This window comes from Anopheles cruzii, chromosome X, assembly GCF_943734635.1.
Source record: "Anopheles cruzii chromosome X, idAnoCruzAS_RS32_06, whole genome shotgun sequence".
NCBI classification, from domain to species: domain Eukaryota; kingdom Metazoa; phylum Arthropoda; class Insecta; order Diptera; family Culicidae; genus Anopheles; species Anopheles cruzii.
The window spans coordinates 6863138-6885969 of record NC_069143.1 but is presented as its reverse complement, the minus strand read 5'-3'; the positions used below and the strand labels follow the sequence as shown (position 1 = coordinate 6885969).

The 22832-nt window shown below is 53.8% G+C and overlaps 2 protein-coding genes and 1 long non-coding RNA gene across 3 annotated transcripts; 1 reads left to right on the top strand and 2 right to left on the bottom strand.

Annotated features, from left to right (window-relative positions):
* The first annotated feature begins 5 nt into the window (after positions 1-5).
* Positions 6-12720, top strand: LOC128268457 (otoferlin-like). Its single transcript, XM_053005564.1, has 19 exons — positions 6-84; positions 1153-1211; positions 1288-1489; positions 1555-1622; positions 1700-2469; positions 2544-2727; positions 2796-2858; positions 4426-4510; positions 6026-6182; positions 6258-6444; positions 6528-6900; positions 7974-8186; positions 8255-9562; positions 9605-10373; positions 10500-11222; positions 11303-11549; positions 11615-11865; positions 11939-12454; positions 12540-12720. The coding sequence occupies exons 1-19, from the start codon at positions 6-8 to the stop codon at positions 12718-12720; spliced, it is 6435 nt and encodes a 2144-aa protein (XP_052861524.1).
* A 1964-nt stretch (positions 12721-14684) lies between these two features.
* Positions 14685-16443, bottom strand: LOC128268391 (TNF receptor-associated factor 3). Its single transcript, XM_053005467.1, has 4 exons — positions 16284-16443; positions 15741-16211; positions 15155-15646; positions 14685-15057 (listed from the first exon to the last, which is right to left on the bottom strand). Exons 1-4 carry the CDS (start codon positions 16368-16370, stop codon positions 14728-14730), a joined length of 1380 nt encoding a protein of 459 aa, XP_052861427.1. The 5' UTR covers positions 16371-16443; the 3' UTR covers positions 14685-14727.
* A 4807-nt stretch (positions 16444-21250) lies between these two features.
* On the bottom strand, positions 21251-21910 carry LOC128271555 (uncharacterized). Its single transcript, XR_008269226.1, has 3 exons — positions 21695-21910; positions 21489-21632; positions 21251-21385 (listed from the first exon to the last, which is right to left on the bottom strand). It is a non-coding gene; the product is annotated as an uncharacterized LOC128271555 (long non-coding RNA).
* Positions 21911-22832: the final 922 nt, after the last annotated feature.

The following is a 22832-nucleotide window of genomic DNA, read 5'->3' as shown; positions in this document are numbered from 1 at the left end:
CCAGAATGTCGCTAACCGTGCGCATCAACAAGTTCCAGTTGCCGAAGTCAAAGTCCAACCTGCTCGGCCGGGTGGAATTCCGGGGTAAGTGCCAGACACCTGTAGCCTAGCTCCAGCTGATTCGACACTGAACTATTCATGTTGCGGAAGACGGCGAGGGTTGTGTTTTACAATCTTGTCCGAGAGTCCAACACAAAAACACAAAAACACAAAACCAGTTGTTGGACCCAGAAGATGGACACGGCAATACTAGAGCCCAAGAATAGAGACTCACAGTACAAATCAAGTCCCATGTCCCATTTCCACCCACAAATTCTTCATCATAACAATATTCACGTAGTGTTTATTTCACCCTCTCACCACCGAGAATAGCTGAATTTTGGCGTTTTATTCCTTGCTCACTTGCTAAGGTCACTTGTTATAGACACCACAGACCACTGCGGAGCAGTCTGTCTGCCATGGGCCAGTTTGGGCCCGAACGGCACTGTGAAAGTTTTCAATTTCAAGGTACGCAGGCAGCAGGTTCGGTGGGAGCTGTTGGACGTGGTAATGATTCTTTGTCCAAAATTGCCTAAGGATTTCCTGTTGCTAGAATAAAAAACAGTTTTGTTTGCCTTGCAAATGATCGCTGACCTTGCCACGTCACTAGTTTGGAGACATTTCGAATGGAAAATCGGGGATTTCTTTTAGTTATCCGCGATCACTGTCTTCTGCCTTCCAAAAGTGTATTAAAGTTGTTCGTTCGCTTACCAGTAGATACCTCGGCCTCGGATCAACACGGTTGAACGTTGGAAGCAGCGTTGTGAACGAATATACTTTTCGTAACGCTTCACAATCGGTGAGATTTCATTCTAGGCATCGCCTATTAGATTATATCGACCGACACCGGACCGGATATTGGTCAATTAATTGTGGCAAAGTTTTGCCGTTCACCTATCTCACCTGGGGCCGCCCGGTCGCCTTCTGGTTTTGGTTTCTGGGCTCCTTTTCTGTTTCGGTTCTACCGACGGCACCTTTACATCTGGCCACTAGCTGCCCATCTGGCCTTAGCGTGTATCGTTGTCAAAGAAAAGTTCTTCGCCAAAGCTGGGGGTGGGGGGGGGGCGTCCGTCCATTTGTTGTTGTCCGTCACTGATTCTGTCCTTGTTGCAGGTGTTGCCCACACGACCACCGAGCTCAACTGTGGCTCCGAGCTTATCCAAGTAAATCAGGTAAGTGTGCGTTTCAAGGGGTGCGTTCAAGGGTAACGCTTTCTCCTTTCCTCGGGGTGGCGGTCCCAACGGGTAGAGCTTTATCTGGCCGCTGGCCCGGCCAGCAGATGACACGGAAACGGTGACGGTCGAGCTGCGGCAGCAGACCACCAAGATACTGCTCAAAACGGGACTCGTCGGGTCGTCGTCAGCGTCGTCGTCGAATGGGTCGAACGGGCACCGCGGCACCATTGCCAGTAGCACCAAGATCGTTGGCCGGTTCGTGATGCTGATGCAGGGTAAGCCGGCGCCGACTCGTCTGCGCTCTCGTTTGCCAACCCCCATTGTCACCGTTTCTTCCTAGGGCTGATCTCGGAGGGACGGCTGCGGGTCGAAGACCGGCTGGTGGACCTGTCGAACAAGCCGATTGAGGTTAGGGCTCCTCCTCGCCTGGAGTACACGGTGGCTGGTTGACCAACAATCTGTTTTCTGCCTTTCTTGGCGCACAGGCGTTCGTGAGCTTCGACGTGTGCTATCAAAGCCCTGAGGACGAACTGGGGCACTTCGATGCGACACAGGTAGTGCACGGGTTGCATCACCATCAGCAGCAGCAGCAGCACCAGACGTCCAGCTTCGACGACGACCAGCAGATGCTGCTCAGCGTCGAGCAGAATATCGCGAACCTTGAGCGAAGCTTAACCCAGCAACAGCAGCCGCCGCCGGCGGCGCCACCACCGAAGCAGAAGCAATCGCAGGTGAGCGGCGGCGGCGGCGGCAGCGAGCGCAAGACGGGCCTCATCAAGCGGGTACTGTCGTCTGGGTCGGCGGGACTCGGGGAGCAGCCGGCTCCACCGAAATCGTCCTCGGATCATGCCTCATCGGACAACGAGGCCAGCGGTGGTGGTGGTGGTGGCTCGGGCAAAACGCACAAATCCTTGTCGGACCGGAAGGTGACGCTGCGTACCGTGCGAAACTTTATCCGTCTCGGCCGATCGCGCCACTCGTCTCGCGAAAGCAACGCCAGCAGCACGGAGGACGAAAGCCGGTCCCTGATCGGTGACTCGGAGCAGCAGCGCCGGGACCGGGCACCGGAGGGCGAGCCGGCGTCAGGTAGCGCTCGCGAAGCAACCGTTGGTGCCGGTGGTGCCACCGGAGACCCAACGACACCGACCGGCGGCGGAGGCGGCGGTGAGTACGGCGAGAGCGGGTCCCACGCCGGCAGCATCCATTCGAACGCGTCCAGCGACACCGAGGGAGTCAACAACGAAAAGCTCAAAAAGTAAGACCTAGTTGGGCGTGTGGCGAATGACGTCTGACTTCGCTGGATCTTCGCCTCTCTCTCTCTCGCGCTAGGATCAAAAGTCTGGCCAAGGGCAACGACCACCTGAAGTCACAGGACTTCCAGGTGTGTGTCACCGTCATCGAGGCCCGCCAGCTGCCCGGGCTCAACATGGACCCGGTGGTCTGCATCCAGGTGGGCGACCAGAAGAAGTACACCAGCGTCAAGGAGAGCACCAACTGTCCGTACTATAACGAGGTAGGCGGGCGGGCTGCACTTGCGACGCGTGGACACTGGCTCACTCTGGTTCCCCTTGTTTGCTTCAGTACTTCGTGTTCGACTTCCATATGCCGCCGGTCATGCTGTTCGACAAGATCATCACGCTCTCTGTAAGTATCGCATCGTGGCCACTCGGCGGAAAGCGATGCCACTCGCCCCCCCGGTATGGTATCCTGTTGCGGGTCACCTGTGGTTTGCTTCTCTCGAAAGCGTGGAGCGAGCGTGGAGCGTGGACCTATGGGGCGGGGATGCCACAGGTTTTGCCCACCTCCTGGGGATGTCCTGGGTCTCAGCTCAGATACCTGATAACCGCGTAACCTGTAACACTCTGTCCTGTCTGTCCTCTGTACCGCTTCCCCACCGGCAGGTTATACACTCGCGCAAATTCATGCGCTCCGGGACGGTGGTGGGCTCGTTCAAAATCGACCTCAAAACAGTTTACGACGCACCCGGTAGCTACCCTCCGTTGTTTTTTCTACTTCTACTACTTCCATACTTCTACCATAAGTGTATTCCCGGCTGTTCTCTCCTCTCATTAGTGTGAGTCAAAAATACCGGGTCTTCGGTTTAGGACCTACACAAACCTTTGCTTTGCTCGCCTATATCTAATGTCCCATCCCTTGCGTGGGTAATCCCCAGATCCCCAGACGCTCCACGTCGATGGGCTTAGCGATGCTAGATTAGAAATCTGCGTCTTGGTGCTTGGTCCGGACGATTGCAGTTCATCTGCCATGCCAATTGAGCTCCCAACTTAATTTTTTTTTGAATCCACGTCGAGAACACTTCTGTATCTTCAACCGTTTTTGTCCGATCCTCTTTGGACAGCTCGAGCTTTCGATTAGGGCCGACTCACTGAGGGCTTTCTGCAGCGTTCCTCAACGCTTCTTCTTCGTTCTAGTCATTTCAGGGAGCCATTTCAGATACTGAGTGTTGGACATGTTGTGAAACCTTCCGAAGAATGTCCGTGTTTCGCTCGTTGCACTAAGCTGAGCGTAGAGATTGAGATATTGTTACGCTGTCATTGATCTGGCCAGGATTCCCGGTATTTTTGAGGCACAATCGTATCGTCCATACTACCTCCAAACCTCCTCTATCGCCATGTGCTGTGTGCATCGTTATCTCCTTGTTGGTGTGCATGGGAGTCTCGGGGGCTGGAAGCAGAATGTGTGGGTCCAGTCCAGTGCTTGTCAATTTAATTCGCCGATCACTGACATTCGCCGTGTTACATTCGGTAACACATCGGTGATCCGTTACCTCGGCCGTTGCCGTACTCTCCGTGAATCGTTCTACTTCCTTATGACTGTTTTCAACTTCTTTTATTCTCTTTCCCTGCCTTTCTTTCTCTCTCTCTCTCTCTATTTCTCTGTTTTGCTCTGTGTCTTTTTCTCCCCCGTTTTGCATGAGTGTGTCCATGTTGTGTGTTCGCAATTGAAACACTTGTTCCACGTATACTGTACACTGGCCCCCCAAACCCCAACCCCCCCAACATTGCTGCCGATCGTTCCCAACACTTTGACACTGGGATACAAAAACAAATGGGCCACACAACAAACCAATCTCTGTAATCCCTGGACCCTGGACCTAAATCCACACACACACACGGGGCGGGCACGGTGGCGGTGATGTGGTGCGGGGTGGTTTGCTGACGGTGCCCCCCCCCCCCTATCAAACGCACAGGTGCTACAGAACCGCGGGGTGTTTCAGTCCAACAAGCTGGTGGGCTCGTTCAAGCTGGATGTGGCCACGCTCTGGCACCAGAAAGGTAAGCACTACCGGCACCGGCGGTGGCGTCGGTAGAGAGTGCGTCGGTGCGCGCTCATCACCCCAGCCCCAATCCCCACCCCCGGTGCAGTCCCATGTGCAATCACCACGTTAACGCGTTCACGTGCTACACAGCTCTTCACCTCTAACGCCTCCTCTGTCTCTGATTGACCTGTCCTGGTGTAGTGCTTGAAAACCGAACTGTTAAACAGATGGCTCTAGCTGTCAATTTGGTTCTCCAAGTTTTGCTTTTTTGGCAACATTACCTTGTTTCGACATTAATTTAGTTTTAAAAAATTAATTAATTAATTACAAACATTAATTTAGTTTGAAACCGACCTTTGAAAGGGTTAGACCATGTTAACTTTAGTACTTGAAAATGACATTTTGCGGAGATTATTATTTTTCTGCTACCTCTTGAAGAAACCTGCTTCGGAATCGCACCAAATGCTTGTCGGCACTTGTTTTTGGAAGATCGCAGTCTTTTGAGTGGTTTAAAAAATTAAAAAATGGAGATTTTCACTTAACAAACAAAGACCATCGGAGGACTCCAAAAAAGGACTTTCTGGATGGGACAGAAAGGTATGCTGCATGACAAGCCTAAAACCGTTCAACCAACTAAAACCTGATGGAAGCGTTCACATTCAGATCGCTACCCCATGGAGGCGCCCATGGAGGTCCTTGTCCCTCATGGAGGCGCCAGGTGGCGCCACTCAACTTGGCGCCTCCATGACCCACAAAGCAAAAGTGGTTCAGGATACAATCAAAGCACTTGGATGGGAGCTGCCATCCCCCTCGCTGACTTGGCTCCTTCCGAATATCATTCATTTTCATCGATGCGACACTTAGTGACTGAGCAGAGCACTTCGTTTCCTACGAGGAAGTCGAAATTGGAGGACTAATGGAGGTTTGCTTCTTAAGACGAAGAATTCTTTCGTCTGGTAATCCACGATTTAGCAGAGAGCGAGGGAGAAATGTATATCTAGCGATGTAGCACACACTTTGAATAAACTAGAACTGTTTCATTTCAATCCAACAAACATTTGATTCGGTTCGGTTCGGTTTTCAAGTTCTAGACCTCTGGTCTCTTAATCACCACCACGGGCCACGACCATCACACCTTGCCGTGTTCCGTGTTGTTGGGAACCTCCCCGGTTTCTTGGTACACGACACCCTCCACCTACCCCCTCCACCCCACCACACACCTGAGACACCGCCCCCCCCCCTGGTCCCGGTGGTGATCGGCTACCGGAACACAACACACACACACACACGGCTACGGCTGCTGCACCGGTCCGTCTGCACGGCACACGGCACGTCCAGCCTTTCTGTAGCCTCCTCGGCTGACCACGCATGACCTCCCGGGGGCCGGAGCCGGCCCCACTGTCTTTGGCTGTCCCCCGCAACCCTGTGTTATTTGCTGTACTTCCCCATTATTCTCTGTCCCGTCGTTCCGGATGGATGCGTCGCCCTGCGCTAATTCGTTTGTCCCGTCCCGTCCCGTCTGTCCCGTCAGACCACCAGTTCTACCACAAGTGGGCGCTGCTGTCCGACCCGGAGGACTTTGCGGCGGGCCCGAAGGGTTACCTGAAGTGCGACGTCGGCATCATCGGTAAGGGTGACACGGTGAAGGTGCCCCCGAAATCCGAGAAGGACCCGGACGACATTGAAGCGTACGTACCACTCACTGTCCCAAGCGGCCCTCATGCTTACCCCCTCATGCTTCTACTACTACCACATTCCCACAGGAATCTGCTGCTACCGGACGGGGTGCCGATCGAGCGGCAGCGGGCCAAGTTCATCGTGAAGGTGTACCGTGCCGACGGGCTGCCCCGCATGAACTCGTCCATCATGGCGAACGTGAAGCGGGCGTTCACGGGGGAAGCGAAGGACCTGGTCAACCCGTACGTCCAGGTGTCGTTCGCGGGCCTCACGGTAAGTGTCAGAGTTAGGAGTCTGACCCGACTGAGCGACCCCTGATTGGCGACCGATCTTACCCAAATACCCAATCGGCACAGGGCAAAACGAACGTGAAGAAGGCATCGTACAGCCCGGTGTGGAACGAGCAGCTCGTCTTCACGGAGATGTTTCCGCCGCTCTGCCAGCGCATCAAGATCCAGTTGCGGGACGCCGACCCGATGAAACCGTCCATCATCGGGACGCACTACATCGACCTGAAGCAGATCTCGAACGACGGCGAGAAGGGCTTCCTGCCGACGTACGGGCCGTCCTTCGTGCACCTGTACGGGTCGACGCGCGACTACCACCTGCTCGACCAGCACTCGAACCTCAACACCGGGCTCGGCGAGGGCGTCAGCTACCGGGCCCGGCTGCTGATCGCCATCCGCACCGAGATCACCGACAACGTCGAGCTGTTCACCGACAAGAACGGTACGGCGGCGGCTGAGTCACTCGCCCACTCGCTCCTTCCTCTATTCCTCTAGTTCTAGTAGTAGTAGTAGTAGTAGTAGTAGTAGTAGTATATTTTGCATGTTTGATTTGGTGGTTTACATACCTGCGCTGGTTGGTTTTAAAGTAACTTAAACATAACTTAATTATTTGCTTATCTAACTTAAGACGATTGGGCTTACTTCCTAACTAATTTACATTTGGTTGAGCAGGTTGGGTAGTTGAGTGTTCTATTTCCTGAACTATTCTATTGTTTCTGATGGAAATTCTGTATCAATTTTGCAATGTGTTGGTGGAAAGTGGGGATGTAGCCCATTTTGTTGCAATAATTTGTGGCTGTTTGGGGTTTTCCCCGTTGGCGCTGATGGCACAGTCGCGCCGCGTATAGATACTGAGTGCAGTTTTGAACTCTGAGGATATCCAAGATGCATATATTAAACAGGATTGGAGTTTGGAGACACTTCCTTGGGGGACTCCTGCAGTTGGTATGAATACTGTAGATTGTGCATTCGGCGATGTGTACGGTGTTTGTTCTATTGGAGAGGAACGATTGTGTTGTATTTAGGATTCGTTTGGGAAATTTTGTTTGGATTAAGTTTTGCTTATCGTACCTTTATACGTGGCAGACGTTTGGAATTTTATAATTCCTGCTGCAATTGCTAGTCGGTGGATATAGCTCACCGATGAGCTATACACCACGATCGGTGGTGTTTTGAGGTTGATGGTAGTGTTCGGTTTTTGGTGGTTTGGTGGGCTGAAATGGGCTCATCCCCAGCCGTCGACAGCAAATCGTATTCGTTGCTGATTATAATTTTATCACCACTCATTGATCGCCTCTGTGGTTGAGGTCTCCAGCAAGTTGAATTTTTTTTTTCCTCTTTGGTGCCATCCTACTAGCACCTGTATACACCTGGCACTCACTGATTCTCTTTGTTCGTCTCTTGAACTCTTTCGACTGTGTCACTGTTCGATGTGCGTCCGATTCGGTCGAGTATCGGATTGGTACTGGCTGCTTCCTCATCTCTCTCTCTCCCTTTTTCTGTTTCACACTGCAGTGGAGGTCGAGCCGACGCTACCGATCTGCGAGTCATCGTACTGCAAGAGCGACGTGTTTGCACTGTTCGCCACCGTGCTGGAGGCGTCCATGTTGGATCGGAAGGTGTGCGATCGGTCGGTGTACTTCGAGCTGAGCATCGGCAACGCTGGCAACTCGCTCGACGGCCACAACGAGAGCGCGACCAGCAACATGGACGACGACGACGAGCTGGGTAAGCGCCGCGCTCGTGTGACAGATGACAGATCATGGTGACAGGAGGTGTTCCGTTCCGTTTTCCAGTGACGATCGATACGACCGCGTTCAACAGCACGACGAGCGCGTGCAAACCGATCTCGCACGACAAGAGCCACTACTACCTGCCGTACTGGGACTACAAGCCGTGCATGGACGTGCGGTGCACGTTCCCGGATCTGCGGCGCCGGATGTACAACAGCAACATGATCGGCAAGATCGCCGACCGGATGGAGGTGGGCCTGGCCGAGACGAACGTGCTGCTGGAGGACGAGGACCCGACCGCAGAGGTGCGGCTGCGGGCCGTGCTGGAAGAGGCGGCGTCCGCCTGTGCCCGGTACGTCACGATCACGAAGGGCGCCCTGGTAGGGCCGGGCACCGGCAAGACGAAGCTGGACAAGGAGCGCATCAAGCTGTGCCAGCGGGAGCTCGAGTCGATCGGCAACATGGCGCGCAACCTGCGGGCCCTCGTCACGCGCAGCTCGATGCGCGAGCGGTACCGGACCGCGCACAGCTACCTCGGGCGGCTCAAGTTCCTCGTCGACGATCCGCAGCACGCGCTGCCGGATGTGTTCGTGTGGCTGGTCGCAAACGGCAAGCGGGTCGCGTACCACCGGCTGGGCGCCCGGGACCTCATCTACTCGCCGCTCGAGGAGGAGACGGGCGTCGCGTGCGGCAAGGTGCAGACCGTCTTCCTGAAGCTGCCGGGCAAGCAGGCCGAGGGCCCGGCCGGTTGGCACGTGCGGGCGAAGCTGCACCTGTACCTGTGGCTCGGCACGCTCAAGCACAAGAAGTTCTTCTTCGCCGGCCTGCCCAAGGGCTACGAGATGCTGCACGAGCTGCGCCAGGCGGACAAACCGAACGTGCCGTGTCCGGGCACGATCCACTACGTCGAGAAGCACGCGTTCCAGCTGCGGGCCCACCTGTACCAGGCCCGCTCGCTGATCGGATCGGACGCGTCCGGCCTGAGCGACCCGTACGCGGTCGTCTACGTGACGGAGCACGCGAAGGTGACGCAGGTGATCGAGGAAACGCTTAGCCCGACCTGGGACGAGCTGCTGCTGTTCGACGAGATCGTACTGTACGGTGCGAAGGACGAAATCCGGCGCGATCCGCCGACCATCGTGGTCGACATCTACGACCAGGACAAGGTCGGCAAGTCGGAGTTTATCGGGCGGGCGCTGGCGAAACCGAGGGTAAAACTGCGCGAGAACCACTACAGCACGCCGGTGCTCGAGTGGTTCGAGATTACGCGCGGTCTCGACGGTGCCGGTGAGCTGCTGGCCGCGTTCGAGATGCTCGAGCTCGGCTCGGATGACGTGCCGCGCCCGTCGGACCCAAAGTTCGTGGCACACGGTGGCGGCGGCCCAGGATACCGGCCCGGGCTCGAACCGGGAGCCGCCGGTGGATCGGCGGTGGGCACCGTCGCGATTCTGCCGGTTCCGCGCGAGGTACGCCCCAACCTGGCGCGCTTCCGCATCGAGGTGCTGTTCTGGGGGTTGCGCGACCTGAAGCGGGTCCACTTCATGACGGTCGACAAGCCGCGCATCGACATCGAGTGCTCGGGCAAGATCCTGAGCAGCAGCATCATCCAGAACGCGAAGCGGAACCCCAACTTTGCCGCCATGCTCAAGTGCTTCGACCTGGAGCTGCCCGTCGAGGAGCGGTACGCGCCGCCCATCATGATCCGGGCCGTGGACTGCCGGTCGTTCGGTCGCTACACGCTCGTCGGTACGCACCAGATCACCTCGATCCACCGGTACATGCACCGGGCCACGGCGGGGGGCCCCGGGACGACGCGGGACGACCCGAAGCGCTACAACCAGAACGGGCAGATCGTGCTGAGCCGCACGAACCGGCCGGAGGCGGTCGACCACCACCAAGCCAGCCAGTCGTTTCCGGCGGCGGCGGCTCCGCTCTCGGAACTCGCCGGCTCGTGGTCGAACGAGAACCTGACCCAGTACGGTGCCGTGTACGTGGGCGCCAAAGGCCCGTCCCGGGATGGTGCGGGAAACCTGAAGGGTGTCAAGGCGGGGAAGGGGAAGAAAAAGGCGGATCAGCAGCAGGAGGAGACGGCCGAGCCGGAGGACGACGACGAGTCGAGCAAGGACTGGTGGACGAAGTACTTTCTCTCCTACGAGCGGCTCATCGAGTCGTCCAAGATGCTGTCCACCACCTCCCGCGGGATACTTGGCGGCGGCGGCGGTGGTGGCGGGAACGGGGGCGTTGGTGGTGGCACCGGTGGCACCGACCCACAACAGCCACCGGAGCTGTGTGACTTGGGAGGCGCTAGTGGCGGCGGCGGCGGCGTTGGATCGAGCGGTACCGAGGGTGGCTCGAGGAAGCTCGGCGTCAAGACGTCCAAGCTGGTGTCGCGGTTGAGCCCGAAGGCGGCGGCATCGAAGAAACTGCCGGTGCCGATGGCGAGCGGCAGTGGCGGCGGGGCGGGCCGGGTCGCCACCTGTCAGGTGTACCCGGGCGAGCTGGAGGCGCTGCCCGAGTACCGGGAGTTCAAGGAGTGGCTGCTGTCGTTTCCACTCTACCGCGGCAAGAAGACGGGCGACAGCACGGAGGACGAGACGCGCATCGTGGGGTACTTCAAGGGGGCGCTCAAGGTGTACCGGCTGCCGATCGAGAAGGGCCTGGAGCCCGCGTTCGCACCCACCCTGCCGCTCAACGACCCGATCCACGTGCTGGTCCGGGTGTACGTGGTCAAGGCGACCGACCTGCATCCGATGGACCTGAACGGGAAGGCGGACCCGTACGTGGTGCTGCAGCTCGGCAGCAAACGGGTGGCGGACAAGGAGAACTACGTCAGCAAGCAGCTGAACCCGGTGTTTGGCAAGTGCTTCGAGATCGAGGCCACCTTCCCGCAGGACTCGATGCTGACCGTGCAGATCTACGACTGGGATCTGGTCGGCTCGGACGACCTGATCGGCGAGACGAAGATTGACCTGGAGAACCGGTTCTACAGCAAGCACCGGGCGATGTGCGGCATCGCGACCCGTTACGAAGAGTAAGGATGCCGGCCACCGGCCACCGGCCACTGCTTCAGTCGTCTAACTCGCACTCACTTCCACCCCCCTTTCCGCACAGTTCCGGCTACAACATATGGCGCGACCCGATGAAACCGACCCAGATCCTGACCAAGCTGTGCAAGGAGAATAAACTGGAGCCCCCGCAGTACTTCCAGGATCGCGTCACCGTCGGGCGGTGCTGCTTCATGTTCGGCGCCGACGAAATCGCGACCTGGAGCAGTCCGGCCTCGATGAAGTACCGGGACGAGCACCTGGCGCTCGCCGTGCTGCACCGCTGGGAGGAGATGCCCCGAGTTGGCTGCAAGGTAGGGAATGCTAGGGGACTCCGCTGCTGTTCTCCCGCACAAAAAAAAAACACCTTCTGTTTCAGATCGTTCCGGAGCACATCGAGTCGCGCTCGCTGTACAACACGGACAAGCCGGGCATCGAGCAGGGTAAGCTAGAGATGTGGGTGGACATGTTTCCGATGGACATGCCGCTGCCCGGGCCACCGGTCGACATCTCGCCCCGGAAACCCAAGTCGTACGAGCTGCGCATCATCATCTGGAACACGGACGACGTCGTGCTGGAGGACGACGCGTTCTTCACCGGGGAAAAGATGTCCGACATCTACGTGAAAGGGTAAGCGAATGTGGAGCGCCGTTCCTAGACCCCGTCGTTTAACAGGGCCCGTTATCCTGTCTCCTTACGACAGTTGGCTGAAGGGCCCGCAGGACGTGCAAGCGACCGACATCCACTATCGCTCGCTGACCGGCGAGGGCAACTTCAACTGGCGCTTTATCTTCCCGTTCGAGTACCTGGCCGCCGAGGAGCGGATCGTGCTGTCGCGCAAGGAGTCCCTGTTCAGCTGGGACGAGACGGAGGTGAAGATGCCGGCCCGGCTGGAGCTGCAGGTTTGGGACGCGGATCACTTTTCGGCGGACGACTTTCTTGGTGCGATCTCGCTCAACCTGAACCGCTTCCCGCGTGGCGCCAAATCGTCGAAGCTCTGCACGCTCGACATGCTCCGCACCGACAACGTGCCCACGGTCAACATCTTCAAGCAGAAGCGCATCCGCGGCTGGTGGCCGTTTTTCATCAAGAAGGAAAACGACGAGATGGAGCTCACCGGCAAGGTGGAGGCCGAGATTCACCTGCTCTCGAAGGAGGAGGCCGAGAAGAACCCGGCTGGCTACGGGCGCAACGAGCCGGATCCGCTGGAAAAACCCAAGTGAGTTCGCCGGTGGAGGTCCATAACACCCACACATGCCCTCATACTCTCTCTCTCTCTCTCTGTCTCTGTCTCTGTCTCTCAGCCGACCCGACGCCTCCTTTATGTGGTTCCTCAATCCGCTCAAGTCGGTGCGGTACATCGTGTGGCACAACTACAAGTGGAAGATCATCAAGGGCATCCTCGTGCTCGGGCTGGCCCTGCTGTTGTTGCTCTTTTTCTACGCCATTCCGGGCTACTCGGTGAAGCGACTGCTCGGGGCGTAAAAATCGCACATTGAATCACCGCCGTAGGTCGCGCCATAGGCCACTCCCCCCTCCCCATAGGTTATGTGCTAAGCACCGAAACAGGACATCGCCCTAGCAATCAGTAGCCGGTAACCGGTAGCACGTTCCCAGCAGTACCACCTACCGCTTTTGCAACCGCTCCGTTTGAAAACTAGTCTAGGTGGGGAGGCAATAACTGCTCCGGCGGCTCCAGTGGTCACCGCCAGTGGTGAATTTACTACGTACAAATCATAGTTGTTGATCACGCACCGCGTCATAGGCGAACTCCGACACGACAAGAGTTTTAACAGGATTTCACAGTACACAGTAAAAACGCGAAGATAGTTAATGCCTTCTGTAGGACACAATTTTATCTAGATGAAACAGATACGAGCACAGATAGACTTAGTGGAACACCTTTACTATGAGTGCGTTGCTAATGACCACCAATTTTGCCCCAAAACAGCTCACTATCTCATATCAAAGGTTGAGTATTATATCTAATGGTCTGTATATAATGCATATATACAGCTACAACACCCAATATTTCAATTCATCACACCAATATATGATAGCTTCTCATCGAGTAACTGTTTTATCTATATACAACATATATATATACATATATACTATATATTTATTCATATACGTACATGTGTACTAGATCATGTAAAGAGGCGTCTTGGTGCGTTTTCGGTCATCTTTTAATGGTGATGCTTGCAATTTCGAAACCATAGTTCATCAAGTTACTATTTACCATTAACTATAACAAGTTTCCGTCGCGTAGTTAGGTTCCGCCGCTGGATCCTCTCGGAACCGGTGTACACTATCGTCTCACAGGTTCTTCCATTCAGCCATCCTGATTCCTGACAACAAATTAACCACATCGAAACCGAACAAATCGCTCCAAGGGCCACATCATGTAGAATTTGGCCCTTTTTTTAGCCAAACAAGATGCGGCTGTTTGTTATCGTATTTTCTTCGACAAATTCGTTCATGTTTAAATTGTTATTACTTTTGACACACTTGACACTACTAAATGATGATCATATACATGGTTCCTCACTAGCACAATCAAAGCCTTTTCCGATTAAACCAGAATCAAAACGCAGGCAAAACGCGGACAGACTTTTTACATGGCCAAGTATAGATATATAAATATATATATATTTACAATGATCCTTCTTCTGAGGACCTCCACTTCTTGTTCTCTTTTTGTCTCCCACGACTCCCACTTGGAGCACTTCACTCTAGTAGTGTACCGAAGGCACCGATGATTCGATCCGACCGAAGGCACAGGTTCAAAACTAATGCAATGTATAACGAGGACGCAAGGGGTAGCACTATTATCACTACTGGGGATCAACTACAAAAATGATACAGTCGGTTAGCATGGCATCTGTGTGACAGAGCAAGTCGGAGCAATCCAAATTTTTGGGGCTGCCTCCTTCGAAAAGGGATTTCCAAGCAAAGGTTCCGCCGCCGCATCACCAATACGTAGCACACGCGTTGTCCTTTCGCGGCAGCGAATGCGCTTCAATTTTTTTTTTTTATGTGAAGTTAATGCGATGCCGTTAGGTTGGGTGATGGATGCGAAGTATTTGCTTACATCGGAAGCAATGTTGGGAAGCTCAGCCTTGGGAGGTCCGCTCCGAAAAATCGATTGCTCCGCCTTTATCTGGCCCAAAAGCTGCCATCAACCGACACTAAGCAAATGACATGAACAAACAAGAGCAAAAACCCTAACAAAACGAGAAAGCTTTATCGATAACGAACCAAACACAATCAGAGAATGTTGACAGCGAGTGCATCAATCCCAACCTCTCTAAACTGTACGATCACCCACAGCAACACACACGCACAAACACACATACACACACACACACACACACACACACACACACAAATATGGCACGATTCCTTTCCAATAAAAGCGTTTAAGGATGAAAGCTATCGCGGGCGTTTATTGATTGATCGCTGAACATTTCGCCACAGCACAGCACGCAGCTACGTAACGGCGTCGCCATCATTCGGTCGGTCAAGTACCACTTCCAGAAAGATGGCGTCGTCGCGCACAAAGTGCTGCGAGCGCACGGTGGTATGCGGGATGTAGACGTACTGGTGGCGTTCGTGCTGCTGGCTGTGGCGCTTGGCCAGGATCGCCTTGCTGAAGTCACAGGCCGTCGCCCGGTCGTCGGGCTGGTCGCGCAGATACACCGTCCCGGGCAACCGGCAGGGCCACTGGAGGAGCGTATCGTGTGGCCCGCGCAGCACCGTCAGCCCGACGATCATGTTCCGTCCCCGCCACGTCCCGATCCCATACAAGCTCACTTCCATCTGCCGGCCAGCGCAAAAAAAAGGAAGTACTGCTACTGTAGCTATGTATCCGGTATCCGGCTGCTGGGTCGCTAAGGGCCCAACCTCACCAACCTACCTGCAGGACGTAGCCGAACGGTTGGTGCGTAAACAGGGGCCCCTTCAGCATGGTGTCATGCTCCTGGGACTCGGTGAACCGCTGCTCGAAACCACCGATATGCCAGACACAACGCCCATTCTGGTTGCTGATGCCGCTCAGCCGGTCCTCGTGTAGCAGCTGGGCCTGCAGGCCGTCCAGGCGCTGCTTGGTGTAGTAGGTTTCGCGGCGGTACTTCTCCACCTGCCCGGTGAGCACCTGCACCCGTTCCTCGCTCTCGAACGTTTGCCGTAACGCGTCCTGCACCCGGCAGGCGGTCTTAGCCTGCCGCTCGACCAGGTTCTCGACTACCATTCGCTGCAGCTCCGGGCACTCCTGTTCCGGGTGGCCGCTGCCACCTTCCACCGACGAGCGGACCCCGCCATTGGGGTGGCTTCCTTCGCGCACGTCGCTTGGTTTACTTTCAATCACGTTGAAGCGAGTGGTGATGTCAAGGCGCCAAGCCTCCAGCAGCTGGGAAGAGGGTGAAGAAACGGGGCACTGAGAGTCCAGATCGCCGATCACCGATCACCCTTTGGCGGGGCATTCCTATCGCTCGATAGCCTACCTCTTGCCGGTGCTCGAGACTCCGGACAGCAGCGCTGCGTCGGTTAGCTTCCTCGTTCACCAGCTTGTTCATCGACACCAGCGCCTCGTTCACCTTCACCGTCCACTGGTCGGCAAGCTCCAGCCGTTGCTTCAGGCGCCGGACCTGGGCCAGCAGTTCCGTGCGCAGCACCATTTCCTCGCCGAGTGCCCGGTGCATCTCCAGCAGCATACGGCGTAGCTCATTTACGTCTCCACCAACGATGGTTGGCTCCGGGGGAGAGATCACGCGCAGGAAGACGGGTGTGTCGCTGCGGTTGATGGTGGTTGTGGTGGTGGTGGCTTGTTGGTGGTTCACTGTAGCCGTTTCGCCGTCTTCGCTGAATCCAGCCGCACAGCGGTTCTTGTGGGACGCCAGGTCTCTTCGCAGCACCAGCAGACCACAACCCTCTGGGCACAGGTCGAGGACCCGGTTGCACTCTTGCAGGTGTGGCTAGTCACACGGAACACCGTAATGTGTGGTTATTAGGGCCTACGCTAGGCGGACTCGGACCCGCTAACATACCTCGATGGCATCGTCGCTGAGCCACTCACTGCAGAGATAGCAAGAGGTCTTGGTAAACTTCACCCGCGGCCCCGATCCGTCGCTCATGGTCCGGGTTAGTCGGCCACCTGGTCAGCTGAGCAATTCAAATTGTACCGAACCAATTGCGGCCGAAAACAGTCCACTGGAACGGACTGAAACGGCGACGAGACTGCTCATCCCTCATCGGACTATGCCGACACCCGGAACGAGCGACGGTGGAACGGCACTATCGCTATCTAATCAGCACGACCAGCAAGCCCTACCTTATCGTGCACCCTTCTTCTCGCAATAGGTATCATGCGAGCAATCTTGGGATGGAGCAATGTGGTCGGCGAAGATTCTACAAAAACAACATACGGCCCGGTCCGTTCCTCTAAGATTAAAAAAAAAAAACGACATCCATCGTGTGGTATATACGAATAAGAACGGACAGTTGTATGTGTGAATTGGTGAGCGCAGTCAGTCTGACGATGGGCATAGACGTCAACGGTTGTGTCCGAGAGCTGCGGGAGCGGCGGAGTGAATAATAATAAAGTAGAAGGATATCACATTGGCGATCCTGCCATGTAAGATTTCATGGTGGAACGAATTGGTGAGAGAATAGCGACCCGGTTTTGGACCATGGGCGCTGGCCAAGAGTGACCCGGCTTAGGGCCATAGGCATTCGCAGGCAGCGGTGATCGGGTTAAGACCATCGACACCGGTAGAAAGGAGCAGCGACCCGGTTTCGGACCATAGGCGCTGGCCAAGAGTGACCCGGCTTAGGGCCATAGGCATTCGCAGGCAACGGTGATCGGGTTAAGACCATCGACACCGGTAGAAAGGAGCAGCGACCCGGTTTCGGACCATAGGCGCTGGCCAAGAGTGACCCGGCTTAGGGCCATAGGCATTCGCAGGCAACGGTGATCGGGTTAAGACCATCGACACCGGTAGAAAGGAGCAGCGACCCGGTTTCGGACCATAGGCGCTGGCCAAGAGTGACCCGGCTTAGGGCCATAGGCATTCGCAGGCAACGGTGATCGGGTTAAGACCATCGACACCGGTAGAAAGGAGCAGCGACCCGGTTTCGGACCATAGGCGCTGGCCAAGAGTGACCCGGCTTAGGGCCATAGGCATTCGCAGGCAACGGTGATCGGGTTAAGACCATCGACACCGGTAGAGGGGAGCAGCGACCCGGTTTTGGACCATAGGCGCTGGCTAGAAATGACCCGGCTTTGGACCAGGAGCATTCGGGGACAACGGTTAACACGTAAGAACGTGCAGGAACACGAAGAGTTGGATAACTTGGATGAGGTAAGAAGATACAGTGGAAGAGAGTGCTGTACGTAGCAACGGAAGTTCGTGGTATTGGTGTTGGAATGGCAGTGGCGGAGTAAAGCAAGCAAGATAGGATTGCATAAAGAAACACGTTCGAAACTGGTGCGAGAGAGGATTGTGTTGGTGGCTTGAAATACGAGCGCGAGAGTCGGACGGTACGGGGAAAGAGAATAAGCTTGCAGAGCGCAACACGCCTGCCCGGGCTTGGCCCGATAGCGTGCGCAATGCAATGCTTATGTGTGGGGAGAGTGTCGAGGGCCGCGCGTCACGATGTGGTGCCCGGTGGGGCTAACACTTCGAACGCTACTCGCCCGCCGTGTGCGCGCGCCCTCACAGATCGCCAGTAGTTCAAGTATGTGCGAAGTGCTACACGCCAGAGAGGACTTAGTCCGGTATAGCGTTGCGCTCCGCACATGTGAGAGAACAGAGAGAGAGTAATGAGGGTCGCGTGTATTGGTGTGGTGCTCCAACGAGCAAACACTTAGAACGCTTTATGCCCGCCTAGTGCGCGAGCCCTCACAGATCGCCAGTAGTTCAAGTATGTACGAAGTGCTACACGCTAGAGCGGACTTAGTCCGGGATAGCGTTGCGCTCCGCACATGTGAGAGAACAGAGAGAGAGTAATGAGGGTCGCGTGTATTGGTGTGGTGCTCCAACGAGCAAACACTTAGAACGCTTTATGCCCGCCTAGTGCGCGAGCCCTCACAGATCGCCGGTAGTTTAAGTATGTGCGAAGTGCTACACGCCAGAGCGGACTTAGTCCGGTATAGCGTTGCGCTCCGCACATGTGAGAGAACAGAGAGAGAGTAATGAGGGTCGCGTGTATTGGTGTGGTGCTCCAACGAGCAAACACTTAGAACGCTTTATGCCCGCCTAGTGCGCGAGCCCTCACAGATCGCCAGTAGTTCAAGTATGTACGAAGTGCTACACGCTAGAGCGGACTTAGTCCGGGATAGCGTTGCGCTCCGCACATGTGAGAGAACAGAGAGAGAGTAATGAGGGTCGCGTGTATTGGTGTGGTGCTCCAACGAGCAAACACTTAGAACGCTTTATGCCCGCCTAGTGCGCGAGCCCTCACAGATCGCCAGTAGTTCAAGTATGTGCGAAGTGCTACACGCTAGAGCGGACTTAGTCCGGGATAGCGTTGCGCTCCGCACATGTGAGAGAACAGAGAGAGAGTAATGAGGGTCGCGTGTATTGGTGTGGTGCTCCAACGAGCAAACACTTAGAACGCTTTATGCCCGCCTAGTGCGCGAGCCCTCACGATCGCCAGTAGTTAAGTATGTGCGAAGTGCTACACGCCAGAGCGGGCTTGCCCGGTTATAGCGTGCGCATATATGAAGAGCGAATAAAGAGAAAAGGAGGAGACGGGCGGCGCAGATGGAAGCAGACAATGCGCGAATGCAGAGCAGCGATGGTATGTATCGGTGGGTTGGTAGTGGTATCGAGAGCGAGAGAATTAGCGAGCAAGCCTAACGCGTTGGCGGCGATGGGAGTTCCATGTGTTGGTACAAATCGACAAGAACAGCGGTGGTAGGCAGCGTGGAGCACACGCTGGAGCATCGACGTTGGACATTCTGGTGTGATCGCTTGAAGCGAAAGATTGTCAAGATGGGGGAGAGACTGGATGTGGTAAAGCAGGAGAAGCAGGAAGCTAACAGCATGAGTGCAGAGACAGTTGGAGCGGAGAGTGGCCAGCAGAGAGAGCTGGAAGTGAATGCAGTGAAGAGAGAGACGGGTGTTGGAGGGCGAGAGCCTCCGTTTAGGGGAAATGAACCGATGCGAAGTACAGGACCAAAGAGGAGCTGTTTTAAGTGTGGACTTGCGCACGGGGCTCGCGAATGCAAGGCATTTATGGCAAAATGCTTTAACTGCGGACTGAATGGGCACTTCGCGAGAAAGTGCAACAGGAGTGGACCTCGCAAGTGGCAGAACGGAGTAACTAAGGGGGAGGCCCCGTAAAGCAGGCAGATAGTAACAGAGATGGTATTGGAGAGGAGTAGGAGATATGACGCTACTGGTGCTTATAAGTTGTTTATTTTTGCTGATTTGTTTGGTTAAATTCATGTCTTTCAGGAAGGAGAACCGTTGGTGAAGCGAATATAGAGGCAGGCGGACGACCCACGTATGGTGGAGGGCAGAATTGTAGCCGAAAGCATCATATTTTTGCTGGACATGGGAACGTCGGTAAACACGGTGACGGAAGGAGTGTGGTGGAACATCAGAGAGGGCTCAGCGGCTTGCGTGCGATATTGGACGCCGAATCCGGAGGAGCAGCTGAAAGGATATGGAAGTGCGGGCAGGCTGAAGACAGAGAGTCGATATCCACAGTTGCATAGGGAGGCGTTAGCCATAGTATGGGCAATGGAAAGATTTGCATTTTACTTGATAGGCAGAAGATTCTTACTCAAGTCAGATGGTGAGGCGCTTATGTTTATGTTAAAAAAAAAGGAAAGATTAAAGATGTAGGAAAGCGTATCATGTCTAGAGCAGAGGGGTGGTTTTTGAGAATTCAGCATTTTGATTTCGTGTGTGAGCAGGTTGCGGGTTTCGAAAAATATTGCAGATGCACCGTCTAGACTGATTGAGCATTGCGATGATCCGCAGTTTGGGAGCGAGTTAGAGCCCCATGAGTTGTTTAGTGTAGAGGCGGATACGAAACTGATTGGTAGGCAAAGGTTTGCTCTAACAACAAAGCAAATTAAGGAGGAGTTGGATAGAGATGAAACGGCACGTTTAGTAATAGAAGTAATAGAACGGCTGGGTAGAGAAGGTGAATGGCCGGAAGGAATAAGAGGATGGGTTTGGCCTTTTGAAAAGGTAAGATGGAGAGTTGAGGGACAGAGGTAGGACAGAGGAGGATAAAAGAAGAAGTGCCAAACCTATGGATTTAGGAATAGGTGATAGAATAGGAATAGGTGGATAGCTAGTGATGCAGAGAAAGAGAGAGAAGCTGGATCCTCTATATGAGAAAGGGGTACATGAGGTTATAGCGATGGAAGGAGCTGATAGGGTAACAATGCGTGACTTGGAGTCCGGGGGAGTGAGAGTCAGGAGTATAAAATGTTTCAAAGGTTTGTGGAAAGAGAGGAGGTGAAGGGTAGAGAGGTAGGAGCAGAGTAGAACTTGACAATCAGAGGAGAGATTACGGAACCACAATTGCACCTAACTAGCTGTTAGAGTATCGGCAGCCTAAACACCATGCAAAATTTCAGCGGCCTAGCTTGAATTTTCGGCCTTTTCAAAGAAAAACTGTAAAATATACCGAATTTTCTCTTCGTTGACCTCCATTGTTAACACCCCGTAACTCACAAACGAATGGAACAAACAGTAAACAGTGAAAGCTTTTGTTTTAGTGTAAAGTATCAGCTTTAAAACGAGCCTAAGCTTAAAACTGTACGATCGATATTTCACGAGATACCGATCACGTGCGTACTATCTTAACACTTAAACACAGTTTTCCGATGCTGGTTATCTGAGCAAATGTTGTCTCTTCTCTGAGTTGTGTTGTCCGGCTAAATGCGATTGTAAAATTTCCATTCTTTCTCCCACGGCATCATTTCACTTCTGGTCCACTTCTGAAAACCTCTATTTTTCTCTGCGTCGGTCAAAGGATAGGCATATAATTTGATTGCGCATGTCGGAAGTATTTTGCATAACTCATCGACAGTAGATTTATCAACAGACTGGCCTTGGATGATCAAGTTCAATCGGTCGAGTTGAGGGAAACATTCCAGCAGCCGAAGAAGATCAAGTTGACAGTACTATAAAAGTCAGGGAAAAAGAATTGGATAAGAAGATCATAATATTATAATAATAACTAATTCATAATGATTGCATCATGCGTCAGATGCTTCATTCACTTACTTGAATAGGAAGGTGCATTGTAAGGTAGCGAACTTTGTTTTGAGGATTGGGGCTGATAGATAATCCGTTTAAATTAAACAATTTTAATTCTAAATACCAAAGATGCGGTAACCGGTCGATTCCGGAGAGAAAATCCCGCGATACCTGAGAAAGAAATCAAACCGAAATTACATGGCACTGGCATGGCAATCGATGAGTTTTCCTACCTCTGCCGAATATGACAGCTGCAAACGAGTAAGGTTTGAAAAATTGTTGCAAATGAACTGAGCGACGCTTTCTATTATCCCGACAGACCCCAATTCCAAACACCTCAATTGTGGTGCAATCTTGAAAAGATCTTCGATGAAACTAAGCAGTCCTTTGCCACCAAATGATGCATCCCTAATACAGAAAGATTGGAGCGAGGTAAACGCTTCACAACCGTGAAGAATGAATGTGAGCACATTTCCCATTCTTAAATGCTGCAAGAAAACACAACATTGAATATGATTACGTTGGAACAGTGAGTCATACATTACTTGCTTACCTTTAGTTCTGTCAGTTGCGACAGGGATTCCAACAATCCTGGTACACTGGTGTAAACTTTTTGCTGAATTGCTAAAGACGACAACTTTTTGCAGTGGTGCGTAATATCCTCAACTAACGTTTTAGATATGTAAAAGCCATCGAGGCGAAGAAGCCGCAAAGAGCTGTTTCTTCGACAAAAATCGGATTGTTGATCAGGACTAATTTGAAAAGGACGTTCCACTATTATTGACAACTCCTCTAGAAGAGGGAAAGTCATTTCGCAAAAGCGATTCAATAAATTTTGTCCGTCGCAAGTAGCACAAGCTTGCTTCAACTGGCCGCTGAAATGTCTCCACTGCTTCAACTGGTTCTCATCATTACAATACATTTTCAGACCTTTCAAAGAAGGGGCGATCATATGCAAGGGGAATGTCCTGCCCAGAATGCTACAGTCGATCTCTAAGCGTTCCAAGTTTCTCATAACCGGGAGCGGTTCAATCATTTCGTTCATTAGATCGGGTTCACAAACAATCGACAAATGCTGAAGATTAGGTGCCTCTAGCAAAATCAACCGTAACGAAGAGTATGATAAATCTCTGTCTTCTATACGCAATGAGGTAACATTGAACGCATTGAATAATTTCTTCAGATGCGCAGAGCACTTTTCAGTTTCTCCGAGTTCAAGGTGGCTATATTGTCGGTTGCTTAGGAGCAAATGTTTGTCCCACGGAAAATTCGCCACTAGCTTCACACGATCCATTCGTCGCCCCGAGAAGGTCAAATCTGACCATCGCCGGCACACCAGCGACGCGTCCTTCAGATAATCCATATCCAGTT

Bases quoted from the DNA above. Each gene is read 5' to 3' on its own strand.
- LOC128268391 (XM_053005467.1), bottom strand. From the start codon at position 16,370: ATGAGCGACGGATCGGGGCCGCGGGTGAAGTTTACCAAGACCTCTTGC. The intron at 15,647-15,740 runs GTAGGCTATCGA...CCCTCTTCCCAG, and splicing joins GTCTCGAGCACCGGCAAGAG to CTGCTGGAGGCTTGGCGCCT. The intron at 15,058-15,154 runs GTAGGTTGGTGA...GCTGGCCGGCAG, and splicing joins CGTTCGGCTACGTCCTGCAG to ATGGAAGTGAGCTTGTATGG.
- LOC128268457 (XM_053005564.1), top strand. From the start codon at position 6: ATGTCGCTAACCGTGCGCATCAACAAGTTCCAGTTGCCGAAGTCAAAG. The intron at 1,490-1,554 runs GTAAGCCGGCGC...GTTTCTTCCTAG, and splicing joins GTTCGTGATGCTGATGCAGG to GGCTGATCTCGGAGGGACGG. The intron at 11,223-11,302 runs GTAAGGATGCCG...CTTTCCGCACAG, and splicing joins ATCGCGACCCGTTACGAAGA to TTCCGGCTACAACATATGGC.